Raw genomic sequence first — 20,655 nt, 5'->3', positions numbered from 1 at the left:
GCTATCAATGTATGTCAAAATTATAATAAATTCCATGAATTTTGTCAAAATAAATATTTAAATAATTACTGGTCCACACCAAATATAAACTTTATTGTACTTTTTATCTAAAAAAATATGGTTACATTTATTTATTTATTTTCTACAATTATATAAATACTAAATACGTGGACTTGACAGTTACTAGTAATTATTGTCAAAATAAAAATTATATATATATATATAAATAAATATATAAAACAAAAATAAAAATAATTAAGAAATTTGATTAACTACATTATCTTTAAGGATTAAGCTAATCTTGTTTTGTCGACACGCATTAGTGACCTTTGACTTAGGGTTTGTTTGTTTGTGTTTTTTAAATTTTGTTTATTTATTTCAATCTTACTTTTACACTATTCATCCAATTTTGAATAATATACACTAATTTGTTTTATAAAATATCATATTAAAATACTATTTAAATAAATTTTAGACTTAGATTAAAATCAAACACACCCTTAATTAAAGTTTATTACATGTCATTGTAACAACTAAGCCTCATAGTAAAAAAATAGTATAAAATAAGTTTTTGATGTGATATAAATATATATTAGATATAATATTTTGAATAGAATATAATTATTATATAATATTTTAAATAATAAATAGTTTTTTCATGTAATATTTTTTAGAAAGTGAAAATCTAGTGAATAGTAACAAAATAGTTTTGATTTTGATAGGACATTATTCATCATTTTTTTTTTTCCTAAAAATATCAAAATAAATACATACTTTTATATAAAATATTAAATAAAAAAAATCAAGTATTCTTACCTTTTTATTTATCTTTTCGAATTTTTTACTATAGTATATTATATCTCAATTTTTTTGAAAAAAAAAAAAATCACATCTTATATATATTTCTATACAAAAAAGTATATTTAACAATAATTTTCAACTAAAAAATATCAAAACTCGAAACTAAATTAAAATACAAAAAAAAGAAAGAAAAGAAAAACTCTAAATCAGCACATTTAGAGCAAACACATTTAATTCTATCAGCCAAATTTTGTAAGAAATTTAGGGTATGTTTCTTTTCATGGAGTTTGAAAAATTTTGGTTTTGGTTTAATATTAAAATAATGTATCATAAAATATTTTATGAGAATTTTTTTTTTTTTTTTTTAAAAACGCAGAGTTCAAATAGTAAAAACAAACCTTAAAGTCTCCATTTCTTACTCCTACCATGCATGTTTTCTTATGACACTTATTCAACCAATAGAGTTTCACATAAATTTCGATGTTTCGACATAGGTTCGATTCGATAATAATTCATATTTGTAGAAGGTAATAGTATTGCTGACTTTTATGTTATCTTTATTTCGTAATATGTATTCCTTTTGTTTCAGCCAAATATATATATTTTTTTATTTTCGTCTGTTTTAATATAACAAAAATATTTCTATACTAATATTGAAATATTTTTAATTTAATTTTTATACTTTCTCAGTTCAAACTAAAACTATATATTTATTATTTTGGTGTGATCCACTTAATATTTTTTACCTATCAATAAAATATTAATTTAATATATAAGAAAAAAAATTGAATACATATAGTTGAATAGTAAGGAATATATATATATATATATAAATCAGCTCAATGAAATTAAATATTAGTCTCTCCATAATAATAATAATAATAATACTAAAGTACTCTCTCGTTCCACCACAATTGACACAATTTTTATTTTTATCTGTCCTATAACAATTGATATATTTTTATTTTTGGTAAAAAATATTAAATCAAAATAAATTTAACAAATATAAATCAACTTAATTAACTACATAAAATATGTTAATTACAAATAAACAATTTTTTTTTTATTTACTTGTATTATATAAGTTTTTATTATCTATAAAATGATTTCCATATTATATATATCTTTTAATCATATAAATTAAATTTACTTTAAAACTATAAATATTATTAATTATACAAAAAAATAATATAATAATATCATAATTAATTATTATTAAGTAATTAAATATTATCACTTTAAATACCGTGTCTCTAATCAAATGATTCTATTCTAATAGAACGGAGGGAGTATTATACATAAAAAAAAAAAAAAAAAATAATAATAATAATAATAATAAGAATAATAATAAATAAATAAATAAATAAAGAACTATGTTATTAATTAAATATTGAAAGGAGTGGAAAAAGGGCAATATGATTAGGTGGAATTTTGGCAGGTTATTAATTTGTTGCATATATGATTTAACATTAATTGCAACAAACTTTATTATTTTTATTATTATGATTAATTGATTGATGATGTTAGGGCGGCATCTAACTTTTTTTTTTTTTTTTTCCTATAATCTCTCACCACATAATTACTGAATTAATACATACTACCTCCTCCTAAAATTATAATCTTAATTGAATTCAACACGAGATTTAATGAATATTTAATATATATTGATAATCGATAAAAAAATATAGATAAAAGACTTTTTTGTCTTTGTAAGTGTAGTGTAAAATGTAGTGTCAATTGTGTAATAAAAATGAAAAAGTAGAAATAGTTTTGTTAGAAATTTTGGGGGAAAATAATGAGATTATCTTATTGATCATCAAAATAAGGAGCCTATATATAGACAATAAAAAATAGACTCGATAGACTCAAATTCAAGTAATCTAATTTATGAATAAGATCAAATCTAAATATAAATCTACTAAATCTAAAACTAAATATCTAAAATATTTCAACATCCTCTCAAACTCAAGTGGTATAATAGAAACCAACTTGAGTTTGATAAGAAATTTGAATATAAACGCAAAAAGAAAACATAAAGAAAATTAGCAGTAGACTCTCCACCCACCGGAGCAAAAAATGAGATGATTCTCCACCGGAGCAAAAAACAAGATGACTCCACCGGAGCCGAAAACGATATGACTCCACCGGAGCCGAAAACAACATGACTCCACCGAAACCGAACACGAGATGACTACACCGGAGCCGAAAATGGCATGACTCCATTGGAGCCGTCGAAAACGAGATGACTCCACCGGAGCCGAAAACAAGATGACTCCACTAGAGTCGAAAACCATATGACTCCTCCGGAGGCGAGAACGAGATGACTCCACCGAAGTCGAAAACAAGATGACTCCACTGGAGCCGAAAATGACTCAACCGGAGCCGAAAACGGCACGACTCCGCCATCGGAGCCGAAAACGAGATGACTTCACCGGAGCTGAAAACGAGATGACTCCACCGGAGCCGAAAACAACATGAATCCATCGGAGCAAACAACGACACAACTCCACCGGAGTCGAAAACGAGATGACTTAACCGGAGCAAAAAACAACATGACTCCACCGGAGCAAAAAACGACACGACTCCACCGGAGCCGAAAACGAGATGACTCAACCGGAGCAAAAAACAACATGACTCTATCGGAGCAAAAAATGACACGACTCCACCAGAGCCGAAAACGAGATGACTCAACTGGAGCAAAAAACAACATGACTCAACCGGAGCAAAAAACAACATGACTCCACCGGAGCAAAAAACGACACGACTCCACCGGAGCCGAAAACGAGATGACTCAACCGGAGCAAAAAACAACATGACTCTACCGGAGCCGAAAACGAGATGACTCAACCGGAGCAAAAAACATGACTCCACCGAAGCAAAAAACGACACGACTCCACCGGAGCCGAAAACGAGATGACTCAACCGGAGCAAAAAACAACATGACTCCACCGGAGCAAAAAACGACACGACTCCACCGGAGCCGAAAACGGCATAGATCGGAAATGCAAAACAGATCGCACGCAGACAATAGACAAGCACAGACATAAGGAAGATCGCATACAAGTTTCAGATTGCACGCAAGCAATAGACAAGCACGGACAGAAGGCAGATCGTAGACAGGTTTCAGATCGCACGCAGACAACAGACATGCAGTGGATATATGGCAGATTGCAGACAAGTTTCAGATCGCACGTATACAACAGACGCAAACAACACACATATAGCATATCGCATACAGATTTCAGATCACACGCAAACAACAGACAAGCAGCGGACATATGACAGATCGCAGACAGGTTTCTGATTGTACGCAAGAACAGACAAACAGCAGATGACATATCGCAGACGAGACAGATTTGCAGAAAGACAAATTTGCAAAGGCATGATCTCAAAATCACAAGATTTCCGGGTACAATCCAGGTTGAATGTACCCGGAGAAACACGGGTTGGTAGGCTATATCTACGACATGAGAAAAATAGGCTCCGATACAATGTTAGAAATTTTGGGGAAAAATAATGAGATTGTCTTATTGATCATCAAAATAAGGAGCCTATGTGTGTTTGTTTGGGGGTTTGGATTTTGGATTGGGATTTGAATAGTAAAAATTTTGAATTTGAATAGTTGTATGATGTGATATAAATAGGGTTTGATGTGATGTTTTGAATGTAAAATTGATTTTTAGTATAATATAAAAAATAAAAAATAGGTGTTTGATTTGATGTTTTTGGGGGGAAAAAATTGGATGAATAGTGGAAATCCTTCAAAATCCTTCAAACAAACACATCCTTAGACTCGATAGACTCAAATCTAAGTAATCTAATCTATGAATAAGATCAAATCTAGATATAAATTTACTAAATCTAAAACTGAATATCTAAAATATCTCAATAAGTTTTATGGTGATATAATTATTTATTGAAATAAGACTATTGTTTTAGGACAAACAAAAATGATAAACAAGACTATTGTATTGCGACAGGACGGTGGGAGTATATAACTTATACCCTTTTTTATTATTTTAATTTATTTATGTTGTCTATATTAATAAGTGTTTAAATTTTATGTATAATGTATAACGTGTAATAATATATTGACTAATATTATAAATAAATTGTAAAATAAGATAATAATATGTCCATAATTTTTAATGAAATATAAATATATTTGATTAATGTATAAAGTTTACATCTACTCACTAAAAAAAATATTAATTATAAATAACTCAAAATGATAAAGTTAATAGTATATTAATTATGATAAAAAAAAACAATATAATTTAATAATTATTGTGTAGTTTTATAAATTTACACAATAATTATCCAGACTTACATAATATAACTTTGTTTTAATAATTTCATGTTTTTTTTTTAATGATATAAGCATTCAATAAATGTAGAAGATTTAACAATTTATTTATAATATTAGCCAATATATGATTATTGCGATTCTCTGTTAAAAAAATATATACAACAATATTTGATTTTGACACGAGATTTTAGGTGAAAAATATTAAGTAAGATAATTAAAAAAAATTAAATGATTTGATCGAAAGAGTAGTGTATATTTTATTTTTTATTTGGGTGATATGATTGGATAACGTGTGAGGTGAAAATTATGTATAATTAATTATTACTTATTTTTAAAAAATATTGCAGACTGTTTGAGACATACAAAAAATGAAGTATTGCATGGTGTTTGAGACGGATGAAATAACAAAGGTTAGGATTACGAAAGCGACGATAATAATACTCCCTACGTCTTGGAACTATAGTATTGATTGTGTTGGACACGAGATATAAAAAATATTGATATTATATTGATAGTGGGAAAAAAATATAGGTAAAAGACATTTTTACCCTTATGAGTGTATTACTGTAAAAGATAGTGACAATTGTGTAATAATAATGAAAGAGTAAGGATAGTTATACAATGATATGATTATTTATGGAAATAAGACTATTATTTTGATACAGTAACAAAACTATTGTATAGAGACGGAGAGAGTATGATTTTATTAGCATATGTTGACTTTATTTTGAACTTTTTAGTATTTATTTAGGACTAATTTTTTGTTATATATAAATTCTACTACAATTAATATCATTGGTCGGCCGCTGGATTAGTTGAATTAGGCCTTAAGCTGTCTATGTTATAACTTATAGTACTGCAATATATAAATTAAATAAATAAATGCGTGTTTTTATTTTATTTTTTATTTTTATTGTTGGAATATTTTGATTTCCATTATTCTTTTAAAAAAAATACAAATTACGGGTTTTTTTGGTTTAGTAAAATTATTTGAAGAGATTTTTTTATATGATAAATAAAAAATTGTGTAAGCAATAGAAATATAATGAACCTGTAATATATTAATTTTTTTGAAATTTTTGAAAATTGTGATCTTCACTAAAAGAACACACCCAATGTTTATTGAATGTAATTATTTCTATAAAATATTTATATATTTTTATTAAAAATAATAATATTGAATAATAGAAAAAACTAAAAAAAAAATAACATAATATAAGATTTTTTTACTTAGAAAAAAAAAACATAAAATAAAATAATATGTATCATTATCAATAAAAATATATTATTTTTAAAAAAATATAAAAAAAAAAATTAATACTAACATTTTCATAATTCTGAATAGGTGAAAATTAAAAACGACAAAATTTTAAATACTAAAAGAAGACCTATTAATATGTCACACCCCACTTAGGATTTAAATAATGAGATTGATATTATTTTCAATAAATCAAACAAAAGTTACAAAGAATGAATTTATGCTTATTATTATTATTATTAGTCACTCCGTCCAAGAGTAAATATCCATTTGCTTTTTCACGTAATTTTAAAAATATTAGTATTATATTAGAATATAATAGAAATAAAGTAGAAATAACTAAAATAACCTTATTAGTATATGTGATATAAAAGTAATGACACTTGTGTAATATATTGTAAGTTGTAAGGATATTTGTAATATTAAGTAGATAGTACAATTATCAAAAAAAAAAATAGATATTTTGTTATGGGACGGATTAAAATAAAAAAATGAATACTTTGTTACGATAATAAAGAGTATTATTACGAAGGTACATTTTGATAAATCCATTAGAATGCATTTTTTTAACAATAAAATTAATACTATGAGTTGAGTTGAAGTTGATGAATATAAATATATTGATATTTGTAATATATGTGATTTCTATATATTTATATTTAAACAAAAATACTATAAATATTATTGATCTTTACTATAAATAATAAATCTTGAAATGACAAAATTGGAAAATGTGTTTGGACATGATTTCGTATTTAGTAAATTTGATTTTCTACCCCTTATTGGTCTCATAAAATAGGAATTGAATTAATTTTTAAAATCTCAAACTTTATTCAAAATTTCATAAGATTCATTTGATTAAATAGGTGTGGAAAATAAATATTTGGTTCAAATATATAATCAAATAGTATATATATATTTTTAAGGAAATAACCAAATTTATATATTAAAAAAATTGAAATCAACATTGATTGAAAAACCTTTGGGCTACTAATAAAGTAAAGGCTTTGACCCAATAAAAAATTTGGGATTTTCAAATTTTAGCCCAAAGAAATGATAAATCCAATAGTGTTCTTTGATTCACATCATATAATTATATATATATATATATTATTAATACTAATGAAATCTTTATAATTTATAAAAAAATGCATTTTTATATATAAAATATCATATTAAACAAATAAATCTCTAAATTTAATCTACAATGATAAACGAAAGGCTCAACTAATTGAGTTTTGGAAGCTTGAATTTTGAAAGATTTTAAAAACATAAATTAAATATTTTATAGAATATTTTGTAAGATTAAATAAATATTTGTTATAATATATATATATTTATATTTGAGAAAAAATTATTTTTGAACTCAATATAACCAAAATTCATTTGATTATACATAAAAATTTTGATCCCAATATAACTAAAATTCATCAATTTTGGTTCCAATATAAAAATATTATCAATTTTAATCATAATATAACAAAAAATCATCATTTTTTGTCCAAATATAATAAAACATTATCTTTTTTTTGTCCTACCGTCAACAAACCGACAAAAAATACTGACGTGGACTTGCAAGATTGTGCAATTTATTCAAATATAAATATAAGGTTTGATTTCTTCTCACGTTAGCATTTTTCGTCGGTTTGTTGACGGTGGGACCAAAAAAGATAAAATTTGATTATATTGGAACAAAAAATGATGAGTTTTAATTATATTTGCACTAAAATTGATAAAAAATTTTATATTGAGACAAAAAATGATGAATTTTGGTTATATTTGGACGAAAATTGATAAAATATTTATATTGAGACCAAAATGGATGAATTTTGATTATATTGGGACCAAAAATGATTTTTTCTCTATATATTTTGTCAGAAAACAATATCAACAATAATGTCCAAATTCTAAAAAATATATATAAACAAAACCTTATTTATTACTAGTCTCATACACTACCATTTATATCCAATTTATTTATACATAAAAAGATAATTATAATTCAGTTCTATTTTTTCTATTTTAAATTAATTTACAATCTAACCATTTCCATCCAATTTCTACATTGATTTTTACTAATTGGAATTGACATTTTTTGTTACAAAAATTTCATTTTCGTTTGCAAAATATTATTTTAATAAAAACTAAAATCCCCAATCTAATTTAGATCCAAAAGAAACAGATTAGAGTTTGTTTTAATTTAAACAATATTTTAATACTACTATTTTATAAAAATATATAATATATTTTTATTAAAAACTTATAATGAATAATAATAATAATAATAATAATAAAAAAGCTATCAAAATATACCACCTAAAATAGTGAAAAAATAAGCATAACATAGTGGGGCACGATAAACATATTTAAAATTGACTCCAATAATATATAAATGTATTTCAAAATTGAAAGTATTTACCCTCAACTTCAATTCATTTATTATTTTAACTCAAAATTTTTCACTATTTTCAAATCCAAAACTATATCAAACTTCACTTTCTCGCTCGACCATCAAATTAAACATTTATTTTTTATTTAATATATTCCCAAAAAAAACAAATATCCATTAAAAAACAAGCACATAACATTTATTTATAGACAAAATTGCTTGTAATTTATTTGTAGTTTGAACCACACTATTATCTCTCATCATTTGAAAACTTCACAAAATTTCTTCGTGATTGTACAAAATCTCTTTTAAAATACAAAGGAGTTTCAACTTTTAGAAGATTTTGCTAAATATTTTTTAGAACACAAAGGTCGTGTTGTTTTGTAGGTTTTATCACAAATTTTTAATTTTTTTTTTCCTTCAAAAAATATCACATCAAATAATTATTTTTTTTCTTTTACAGTATTATTACTACAAATTTATTTTACATTCAAAACACCAAACACACAGCTTTATGCAGTTTCTAAATACAGAATTTTCAAACTACAAATAGACTATTAACAAATTTACTTTATTTATATTACATCAAACACCATTTCATTTCAAAATTTTTACTATATTCAAACCCAAAATTCAAATCCAAAAAACACACCAAGAGACTACTAGCCCATTTGGACAAATTATAGCTTCACTTATGCCCCAGCCCCTCTCTCTGACCACCCCCCTACCCCTCCTCCCCTCTCTCTCTCTCTCTCTCACTCTATAACATGCATTGTGAACCACCAGTTGGGAGATTTTAGTGTAGAGAATCAAAAAACATATCCAAGAATGAGATTGTATGAGCCAGATGGCATCCCACACAGCCAATCACAATCCCACACTCCTATCCTCACCAGATAAGGCTTCCCTTCTCCCTCTGCTCTAAATTAATCACATCTCTCTCTCTCACCTCCCTCCATAACCAAAACCAAAACCAAAACCATCTCAACCTCCCCTCCCATGGCGTCTGCCTGTGCATCATCCGCCATTGCCTTCTCTTCCCCAAGGCAATCACCAATCCTCTTTTCGATTCTATTCTTATCTAATTCTCTATATCTCATATTTTTAATTCCATTTACTCATCCAAATCAATATCATCATCAGATCATATATATATAAGCTGTAATTGCGTAATTTAGACTTACATTACTCATTGCTGCAGTTCCCAGATTGTCGGAGCTACCAAAGCCTCTTTCTTCGGGACAAGAAAGCTGCGGGTCACCAAGTTCGCAGCCCCGACCGCCGCAAGATCCGTCACCGCCTGCAGCTTCGCCCCCGACCCCGACAGACCCCTCTGGTTCCCCGGCAGCACCCCTCCCCCGTGGCTCGACGGCAGGTTTCGATCAATCTGCACAAAAATAAAATACATAACATTCAATTTATATATATATATATATATATATAGTTGTGTGTGTTTCGAAATAATTGATTCGACTTTTATCTATCTGCTTCGCAGCCTTCCGGGGGACTTCGGCTTCGATCCACTCGGCCTATGTAATTCACAAAACAAATGTTAAATTCATTAAAAATGGAGTCTTGAATTACGCAGTCTAACTGACGTCGATGCATGGCTGACATTTTTTGCAGCGTCGGATCCCGACAGCTTGAGATGGAACGTGCAGGCGGAGCTCGTGCACTGCCGATGGGCCATGTTGGGCGCAGCCGGGATATTCATCCCCGAGTTTCTAACAAAAATCGGAATCCTCAACACGCCGTCATGGTACACGGCGGGAGAGCTTCAGTACTTCACCGACACGACGACTCTGTTCATCGTCGAGCTGGTTTTCATCGGCTGGGCCGAGGGGAGAAGATGGGCCGACATTCTGAAGCCCGGATGCGTCAACACCGACCCGATTTTCCCCAACAACAAGCTCACCGGGACGGACGTCGGGTACCCCGGCGGGCTCTGGTTCGACCCTCTCGGATGGGGAACTGGATCGCCGGAGAAACTTAAGGAGCTGAGAACGAAGGAGATCAAGAACGGACGGCTGGCGATGTTGGCGGTGATGGGAGCATGGTTTCAACATATATATACTGGAACGGGCCCGATCGACAATCTCTTTGCGCACCTTGCTGATCCCGGGCACGCCACTGTTTTTGCTGTAAGTACAAAAAATAAAAATAAAAAAATCGATGAATCAGTAATTGGAGCTAATGAATGTTTCTATTGTAATATTGCAGGCTTTTTCACCCAAGTGAAAGGTTTGACGGATCAGATGTTTAACAAGTATCGGGTAAAGATTGAGAGCAGAATTGAGAATTCATCAGTGTGTTGTTCCGATTAATGTTGTGCATCGTTAGATATGTATTGGTAAATCTTTATAAGGTGTAGAAGAAGAGCTCATGCTTTGTACAAAGACCTCTAAGAGATCGCGACTACGTAAATAGACTTCATCTCCTTAAATCTATCCATTTAACATCATCAAAGGGAAAGTAAAATAAGAAATTCTCGATCTAGAGAGTAAAAGCAAGCAAATAGTAGCAAAAACCATTCGATATCTAAGAACAGGCAAGCTCAAAGCAAATATACAGATTTGAGAAGTATTGTCACCAGCAAAATGCTGTCGCAACTTTCTGAAAGTTATTACATTTATCAGCTGATAAACAACAAAAAACAGCTCGATCTATAATATTAACATTATTCAGAATTTTCAAGTTAGAATCGCAGTTCATGTGTACCAACATTTATGAAATTCATATTCATCGAATCCAAAGGAGGCCTAAAGTTTCAGATGGGGAATAATCGACAGTATGCAAATGCCAACTCTTGTCATGTTCATAAATTGTGAAAAATCGAGCGTAAAATGAATATAAGTAATAAACCAACAACCATGTAAAATTGTTATGGTCGCTTTCATCTTTTCCATAGAAACATGAGAGGCAAACAATTCCGTCTATGAATGCAGGAAATCAGAAAGGGCAATTCCTTGATCTACATAAAAAATGAGAAGATAGATATCCTTGCACTCAAAAAAATTTCGAGCATTAATAGCATAACATCCGCAGCTTAATGAGTTTCATTTCTTTGTAATCAGAGCCAGCCTCACAGTCAAGACATAAGAGAATTAACTAATCCGAGATCCAAAACTAATAACAGCCGTATCCACAAGAAAATGATGGCAATAATTGGTATATGAATAGTTATTAGTTTTACGTATGTTACGTGTAAGCCAAGTAATATATCTATGCTATTGTAACATGTCATCATCTAAATATATTGAATCTAACAAGAATTTCAATCAAGCTACTTGTTGAGTTCGAATTACCAAGAACTGAATTAGGAGTTGCCGCTGAAATTTATCTAACTCCAACTTAATGCATAGGCAGCATCACTCAAGCCAAAGGAATCACAATCATGAACAATGTAATGAAAACAGTATTGATTTGACCGAGCCCAAAAATAACTTTTGAAAAAAGGATATTAGTCGGGGTGCGATCAAGATTCATAAGGAATCAGTTTGCTGTAACAGAGATATCTGTGATTCAGCAGGTAATGGTCATTCGTCATTTTAATTCTCTATAAAGATGATGGCCAACATGTTGAGGTTGTATAGCAGCAAACTTCCATTAGCTTCAGTAATAGAAACCCCGAAAATACCTCATATTCTTTCTGTTACCACTCAATGTTTGATCAAAAAGATTTTTGATTCGTTTGTATAACGTTTTCATGGCCAAACATAATATACATATATTGTGCCTATAAATGTTTATGAATTGAGTTGTATGTTATTTGATTTGTTTAGTTGTTTAATCTTGTTTGCATATAGTAATAATCGGATATAGTGACACTACATGGAGATAAGCGTTAATCATAGAGCAAAATTACTCGGAGGTGCGCAAGTTTGTCTTCTAGGTATAACAAATAAATTTGTATTCGGAGGGCCATTCTAAATTTGTCAAAATGAAGATATTTCTTCTCTAAGTTCCTAATGGCTATCTTACGTATAAATATGTATTCAGATGGTAAAAATCATTTAAAATTGTCAAATGTCAATGTATTGTTTTTCTACTTTGGCGAAGAACTGAAATGAAATTCTGAGATTGGTTCAATACATTCATTACATTTGCAGTATTCATATATGGCCTTAGCATAAAGCTTTCAACATACAACCGATGAAACGGTAATCTAGCTTGTTATAATTTACGGAGTTTCTGTTTTTCCCTAAAGTAGAACACAAAGCCTGAAACAAAATCCGAAGGGAAGAAGATTCATATTCATTGGCAATAGATCTTGTATGGAACCTTAAGCATTATCAACTATCAACAAAAAGTTTCATTATAAGGGTGTGTTTGTTTGGATTTTGTAGGATTTCTACTATTCATGACATTCCCCCTCCAAAATACCAAATTAAATACCTATTTTTCATTTTCTATATTTTACTAAAAACCAATTTTATATTCAAAACATCAAATTAACCCTTATTTATATCACATCATACAACTATTCTAATTCAAAATTTTTACTATTCAAATCCCATCTCAAAATCCAAACCTCCAAACAAATACACCCTAAATTTACTTGGAAAACCATCCCAAGTACTACTGATTTCATATGCTTTTGTAATTTTGATCGGGCAGCGTAAGAAGAAAGATCGTAAAATACAAACACCTTACAGAATTGTAATCACATATAACCAAAAGGGATCAACAAGAACCTAAATATAAGGTATTTCTTTTTAAGCAAAAAATTAATTCTACCAGTACTGTTTACATAGACACTTTTAAAACTTTTGACACTATTTATATATCAAATATATTCTTCATTTCATAAACATCACATCACAAAATACCCAACATTTTACTATTCTCAAAATTTTCTAAAACTCCAAAACTTTTATCTAAACGGCACCAAATTTAATAATGAAAGGCGATGTTGCATTATCCTACTACAAAGGAGCAAGCATCACAAGAATAAAAATTCAAGAATGTACGAAATCCGAATCCATTTCTAGTTTTCATCCTACTCGTATCGAGGAACATCAATTACTTTCTAGATAATCCATGAAAAAATGACAACCATAAGCCCGTCTAGCTAATGCAACACATTAAGACCATAAAGAACTTAGAAAATCCATCGAAAAATCGAAAGGCACAATCATTACCATAAATCAACAAAACCAAACCACTACGTGTACAATGGAAGATGATCACTCTTTTCAATTAGCTATTTTTTACTGCTTAAACTTAACAATTTCGACTTCAAATGCATCATTAACTAAAAAAATACATAAAACACAAAAAGCATTAACCATAAATCCAACATTACGGAATTACGCAATGAAACAGAGATCTATAAAATTAAAAAACTATAATTTCACTTTTTTTCATAAAAATTAAAAGCTATAATTATCAATTACACCCTAAATCCAATCCGCCATATCCATTCAAATCTCCGACGTCTCCAACAACACCAAACAGCAGGAGCAGCAGCAACCAATCCATCATACATATACATACATACATACATATATATAATATTACAAATACTTGAATGGAATTGAACAAACCCGAATAGGTTCACGAGGTCTGGTTCGGGGGGCGAACGGAGATCTGAACCGGAAGGGGCCGGCCGGTGCCGGTCCCGCCGCAGCTACTGCAGGCCATCCGGCCGGAGCCGGAGCAGGTCCGGCAGCCGTAATCCCCGTCGGACCAACGAGTGCACATACAAGAGACCCGACCCGTGCCGTTACAGCGAGGGCATCTGGGAGCCCGGCCAGAGCCCATGGTGAGATTCTGGTCCATGACCTGCTTGACAATAACCGCCCCGGCTAAAAAGCTGAGGCCAGTGGCCAATTGCGTCAACACGATCGGACCCATAGTTAGGCGGAGTGCGTTTTCCGGCGAGATTGGGGGATTGGTTTTGGGGAGGGGAAAGTTGTTTGTGATTAGAATATATGGTTAAGGTTGGCGGTGCAGTTGCAGGAAGAGAGAGGCGCATTGGTGGAAGAAGAGTACACGTAATTGTAGAGGTGCTGGTGGTGTTGGGCTGCGGGGGAGATTTTTGGAATGTAGTGAAGATTTTAACTCTCATTCCTTTGTTTTATATATATATTAATTTTCTATAAATATTATTAAAAAAATATAAATATATACACATTAATATAATATATATTATTTATTTTAAAAATCATAATTATTTAATATAAATATATTTTATTTTTATTTTTTTTACATACCACACCATGTACAAAATCAATTTAAGTGAGTGAAGAAACCTATTTTTATTTTTATATAATTAACAATATTGATTTTTAAAATAATCTATATACAAATTAAAAAAAATTAAAATATATATTTAAATATTTTAAAATTTATATAGCAATAATATATATATTGCAATAGGGATATATTTTGAGAAATACAAATAAAATTGAAAATAAATTAATAATTTAATGAGAATCATATAAACTATAAATTGAAAGAAAATATTTAGATTGGATAATTCAAAATGATAAACATAAATATTTAAATATAAAATTTCTTAAAACAAAAATAAATGTATATATTTCAATATAAGATATTTTAAATAAATAAATACATATATATATATAACATCATATTCAAACTATAAAATATAAAATCAAACTAAAAAAACAAAAAATCTTAATTTTGTACTCCGTCCTCAACAAGTGCTACATTTAAGTTGGATACGAAATTTTAGCGGAGGAGTATTAAGCAGTGTATTTTTTTTTTTTATTAGGGTGATGTGATGAAATAAAATGTAGAGTATATATTAAGGGTAGATGACATTTCTATTTTATTTTATTTTAATATATTCAGTTGTGTTCTTTTGAACTTAGAATGATTGAAATTTTTTGTTATTATTTATTGAAATTTATAAAAATTGTTATAAAATAGTATTTATTTTTATTATAATTAGATTAAAAAATAATCTTTTTCTATTGAAAATGATGTAAAATATAAAATAATAAATTTTTTGTATATATTTATTATGTTAATTATCAATTAGTTCATTATATTTATAATTTTTAATATATTTAATTTATTTTTATATAGAATTATATAATTGTCTATAAAAATAAATTATTAATCTTTATATTTTCTATTTTGGGTTGATTTTAATAAATTTATATATTTTACAATTAAAATAATTTTTATATAAAAATTACTTATTTTAAATTTATAAAAGTAAAACTATAATATAATAAAATATTATAATATAATTAATAAATAATCAAAATATATTTATTTGTGTAAAATACATAATAAATTTTTAAGGACAAATAAAGAATAAAAAAATTTAAACTGAAAAAGCTATTTCAAAACTCGGGTAAGTTAGCTTTTCATAAATTAAATTTTTTGGTCCAAAAAACTAATTTACCAAATACCTAAATTAAGTTTAATAAGCTAAAAACCCTTCAAAAGCTCTTTGCCAAACATCCTGTAAATATAATTAACAATAGGAATATATTTTTTTCACCAATTATACGCCTTTATAACTAATATATATAAATTAAATACGATTTAAATTAAAATATTACTTTGATGTAATAAAAATAAATATGATTTATTTTTAACTAAAATAAAAGTTAAATATGACATTTTACATTATGAAAGAGGTATTATATATGTTTAATTCAATAAATTTTCAACAAATGTTGAGCAATATGAGAAACAAAAAGACGGTTAAAAAACCTATGTACTAACTCAAACATACTTCCTTCTCTCATATTTATATATCAATTTATTTTTTTCACAAAATTTTATAAATATTAGTATTATATTGAGATAAAATAGAAATAAAAGTAAAAAGATTAAATTAACTTATTAAAGGTAATAAATATATTGTAAATTGAAAGCATATTTATAATGTTAAATAAATAATACAATTACTAAAAAAAAGAAATTGATCATTTATTATGGGACGGACCAAAATGAAAAAAATAGATAAATTGTTAAAGAACGAACCAAAATGAAAAAAATAGATAAATTGTTAAGGAACGACGGGAGTATTACACATCACAATTTCATTAAAATTTAATTAATTAATTAACCAAATTATGTTAAAACACGTGTTTAACATTTTTATTTTTATTTTTTTGGGCTATGACAAGAATGACTTGATTTTGGTATCTCTTTGTTACTCATTCCATGTGAAATCCTTCCTTTGTTTTTTAGTTTTTGCTAATTTTGTCTTCAGTTACATTACAGTTTAAACATATTTTTCAGAATTTGTATTCTTTAGGACAACTTATGGGTCCAAAGTGACACCTTAAACACTTGGCTAATATTCAAAAAGACCTCAACTTGCTAAAGAAATCGACATCCCCAAAATTCTACTCGAAACAAGACTCGTTCCTCGTCTTAAAAGACAACAAAACAAATACCCGAACTCTAAGATTCACTACAAATAGTTTTTTTAAGGTATTTCAAGAAATCGAAGGCAAGCATGTTGTCCGAAAAGACCTTTATCGAAGATTTACAAATATGGAATAAACTCAGTTCAAAAAACTTGCCTTATATTGATGTTGATTCTCGATGTCTTGAGATAGTTTAAGTATGAGAGATCGTCTTCTCCTGCGAAATGAGGTTCGAGATGGGAGATTTCTGCGTGTTCTTGATCAGTAAATATCCGAGGAACACCTGTGATTCGAAAGTGTTTTTTTAGTAGTATTCGAGTAACAGATCATATTTACATTAAACATTCAGGTAACAATTTCAACTTAACATAAAATCAAATATATATATATATATTTATTGAATTAATATCTATCTATATCAATCAGACGATTATTTTAATTTAAAATTTTACTATTGAAAAACCAAAATCCAGCTCCCAAACCTACAACAAGAAAAACCTCAATGATATAATGTACTTCTTGAAACCAATTTTAAAATTTTATATACTAAAAGACCCGTCGAAATTCCTCCCCGGGATTGACAATTCATTGCGAAGCTAGTGTATTTTAAATTCTCGAAGCCTACATTAATCGTCGCTGTCCTAGTTGTTTTTCTTTGTTAAATTTTACTTTCTCTAGATTTTATTAGCTATTATATATACATATGTATGTATATATAAGTATATCAATAGTCAATTTATTAATTTATTCACAATTTCACGATGAGACAACCCTACTCACTACTAAATCGGATTTTATATTTTCATGATGTAGGAAACTAACATTTAATTTTGCAATGTGACGACAGCTGCAAAATTTTAAACTAATCAACACAGGAAACGAATCATAAAAGGGTAAGGTTACCATGAAAGCATTCTCTAGCTTCTCCAGCCATGAGCACAGCATCGCCGCTTCTAAGGAACATTGCTATTGGTGGATCTTCCCTTGATTTTCCGCCAAGTAGGAAAATGGCTTTGCAACCCAAACTGATGGATGTAAAATTTTTACATGGTAAGAAACATATATAGTTTAGAACAGAGACGATGAAATAACCGAAGAAAAGAGCAGGATGAAAACCTCATGCTAACGATCGGTTTGCTCCAATCCTTTTCCATGTCATCAAGGTGCCCGCCAAGCATATCTCCTGAAAGTGAACACATTTGATAAGTGTATATATATCATATTGAATTATAGACAGACCTAAAATTTGAGTTCAGCAATACAGACCAAGTACAATTTATTAGGGTATTCAAGTATAAACTACACCTTATCAAACAAGTACCGGGGGACACAATTCCAATATAATTAACAACTTAGTTATGGCAGGAAAGATATATAGTCAATAAAATAGTCCTATATATTGGAAATCGACCACCAAATCGGAAAGTGTTGCACTAACTCATATCTAGATGCTCAATTAGGTTTATTTATAAACCCCTCAAATATCAGTGAGTAACAGGAAAAAAAAAAAAAAAAAGCAAGTGTATAAAAATGTAATCAGCAAGACCTTGCCCAAAGTAATTAACAATGGCAGCTTCCGGCTGGAATTCTTCACCACATGGCATTGCAGGGGCTGCCAACCTTTTTGCCAGCTGACATAGTGCGTCCGGTATCTTCTTGTGAGGGAGAGAAACATTATAGCTCCGCTGCAAAAACAAAGAAAACGTTAATTCAGGAACTACAGTTTTGTTCTTTTGCAGGATTTACCACTGGTCCTTACTATTCAAATTTTTTTTTATATTATACTACAAATTTATTTTACATTCAAAACATCACATCAACATCTATTTATATAAAATCAAACAACTATTCAAATTCAACTTTTTACTATTCAAAAATCCAAACCCAAAACTCCAAACCCACAAACAAACACACCCTACAATGTTTAAGTCAAAAGCTCACTTAGGGATGCACCAAACAAACTAATAAACATCAAGAATTGTTTGCAAACCAATAATGTCAAAATAGAAATAATGCAGTTATAATGCCTTGTAGTCATCACTCATCAGCACAAAATGCACAACGAGTCAGTCCCAGATGCACAAAGAGCTACACACACTGTGCGAAAAATAAAAGTTGAGAAAATCAAGGAGTAGAAGCTTGAATCGATTGATCATCCTTAGCACAAAAATTGTGGCATGCTGTGAAGGCTACTAGACACATTCAGCATTTAAATATTGGATAGAAATCAAAATGGTGGACACAATCACCATTTTTGGCAAGCTTAGGAAAGGGATATCATGTGTTCTTTCAACCTTACAATAATATTTTTTTGCCAAAAACAGAGACATATAATACGCCCTATGCCATATAACCTTCCAAAATGGTGTTACATAGAGAAGTAATTGCAGGTTGCAACATGCAATGGAATATCAATCAAGACTGAGCGGTTAAGAAGATGTCACAACACATATAACAATCTATTGTCAAAGCCAATGTCCAAGTACCTTCAATCAATATTCTTTTTAACATAACATCCTTCGGAAGACAAGATGCATTTATTAAGAAAAAAATGGACACAGATACATAACTGAACTTATAGCAATCAATGGAACTACCAAAAATGAGATGTAGCAAAGACCTTAGACCAGTCGAATTGCAAGCCAAGAGTGCTCCATCTCAACTTACGCAGCAAAACAGATGCCGGCACTGATTTGCTTTCATCTTTGCCATTAAATTCACCCATTTCCTCAACAAACTTCCACTTGGAACTACAGACATCACTCTGAATCACAGTATTATCTGAAGTAACATTCTCAGAAAATGTCTCTTCTAAAACTAAAACTTTCCTCTCTTTAGCTGAAACAAATAAATCCTCTATCGGCCCATAAATAGCATTATGATTAGTCCGATTCGGAGGTTGGGGAAAACTAGTTAAACTCTCTCTTATCCACCTGCATTGATCTTCCAAAGTTAATGCCCCAGGAATGAAATAAAAACCTGCATTTTGAATCGAAATCAACTCCAGAAGTGCATAACTCCTGATCCTAACCAGTAAGTTGCCAACTCATTAATACCTGCATACCTGGTCGGCTTTCCAAGCAGAAAACAGGTCGATCAAAACCACATTTTGCCAACAAAACGTCCCCCTGACGTTCCCCATTACATTTATACTTCTCTAAAATTGACTTGAAATCTAAGACCTCAGACAAATCCACAGGCCTCGCCATTTTTTTCCTAAAATTACCAAACAACGAAAAGATGTATATAAAGATAAAAATAAAATAAATCAACGAACTATGCTGAAAATTCCATTACTAATCAATACTATAAGATCAAGAATTCGTACTTTTTCACTTGATCATAATATATTTTGTACTTCTTCTCCGCTTTGCGGAAAGCTGTTCTCTCGGCGCTGTCGCTTCGATCATCTGATCGGTACATCGTCGGAAAATTGCAAAGGATGTAATCCTGAACCGGAATTTAGGGTTTTGTGGCTGAAGCCCGAAGGTGTTTTATCTGATTTACTCTTTTTATAAAACGACGTCGTTTTGGGATA

General features: G+C 29.4%; 3 protein-coding genes across 3 annotated transcripts; 1 reads left to right on the top strand and 2 right to left on the bottom strand.

The window, feature by feature from the left end:
• Positions 1-9,610: 9,610 nt before the first annotated feature.
• LOC127241403 (chlorophyll a-b binding protein, chloroplastic) lies at positions 9,611-11,204 on the top strand. The gene is made up of 5 exons (XM_051260432.1): positions 9,611-9,803; positions 9,959-10,132; positions 10,253-10,290; positions 10,384-10,898; positions 10,978-11,204. The coding sequence occupies exons 1-5, from the start codon at positions 9,757-9,759 to the stop codon at positions 10,993-10,995; spliced, it is 792 nt and encodes a 263-aa protein (XP_051116389.1). The 5' UTR covers positions 9,611-9,756; the 3' UTR covers positions 10,996-11,204.
• Positions 11,205-13,873: 2,669 nt separating this feature from the next.
• LOC127241184 (uncharacterized) lies at positions 13,874-14,792 on the bottom strand. The gene has a single exon (XM_051260105.1). The coding sequence runs from the start codon at positions 14,611-14,613 to the stop codon at positions 14,314-14,316; it is 300 nt and encodes a 99-aa protein (XP_051116062.1). The 5' UTR covers positions 14,614-14,792; the 3' UTR covers positions 13,874-14,313.
• A 2,185-nt stretch (positions 14,793-16,977) lies between these two features.
• Positions 16,978-20,624, bottom strand: LOC127241392 (alpha-ketoglutarate-dependent dioxygenase alkB). Its single transcript, XM_051260416.1, has 7 exons — positions 20,446-20,624; positions 20,182-20,333; positions 19,738-20,096; positions 18,664-18,802; positions 18,234-18,300; positions 18,021-18,142; positions 16,978-17,400 (listed from the first exon to the last, which is right to left on the bottom strand). The coding sequence occupies exons 1-7, from the start codon at positions 20,538-20,540 to the stop codon at positions 17,261-17,263; spliced, it is 1,074 nt and encodes a 357-aa protein (XP_051116373.1). The 5' UTR covers positions 20,541-20,624; the 3' UTR covers positions 16,978-17,260.
• Positions 20,625-20,655: the final 31 nt, after the last annotated feature.

Source organism: Andrographis paniculata, unplaced genomic scaffold (assembly GCF_009805555.1).
Source record: "Andrographis paniculata isolate CXL003 unplaced genomic scaffold, ASM980555v1 Contig82END, whole genome shotgun sequence".
Lineage (NCBI taxonomy): Eukaryota > Viridiplantae > Streptophyta > Magnoliopsida > Lamiales > Acanthaceae > Andrographis > Andrographis paniculata.
Note: the sequence above shows the minus strand (reverse complement) of the source record. Positions and strands in the feature narration are given on the sequence as shown.

Bases quoted from the DNA above. Each gene is read 5' to 3' on its own strand.
- LOC127241403 (XM_051260432.1), top strand. From the start codon at position 9,757: ATGGCGTCTGCCTGTGCATCATCCGCCATTGCCTTCTCTTCCCCAAG. The intron at 10,133-10,252 runs GTTTCGATCAAT...TCTGCTTCGCAG, and splicing joins CCCCCGTGGCTCGACGGCAG to CCTTCCGGGGGACTTCGGCT. The intron at 10,291-10,383 runs GTAATTCACAAA...CATTTTTTGCAG, and splicing joins CTTCGATCCACTCGGCCTAT to CGTCGGATCCCGACAGCTTG.
- LOC127241392 (XM_051260416.1), bottom strand. From the start codon at position 20,540: ATGTACCGATCAGATGATCGAAGCGACAGCGCCGAGAGAACAGCTTTC. The intron at 20,334-20,445 runs GTACGAATTCTT...TGGTAATTTTAG, and splicing joins TATTATGATCAAGTGAAAAA to GAAAAAAATGGCGAGGCCTG. The intron at 18,803-19,737 runs GTCTTTGCTACA...TTGTTTTTGCAG, and splicing joins TGCAATTCGACTGGTCTAAG to CGGAGCTATAATGTTTCTCT.
- LOC127241184 (XM_051260105.1), bottom strand. From the start codon at position 14,613: ATGGGTCCGATCGTGTTGACGCAATTGGCCACTGGCCTCAGCTTTTTA.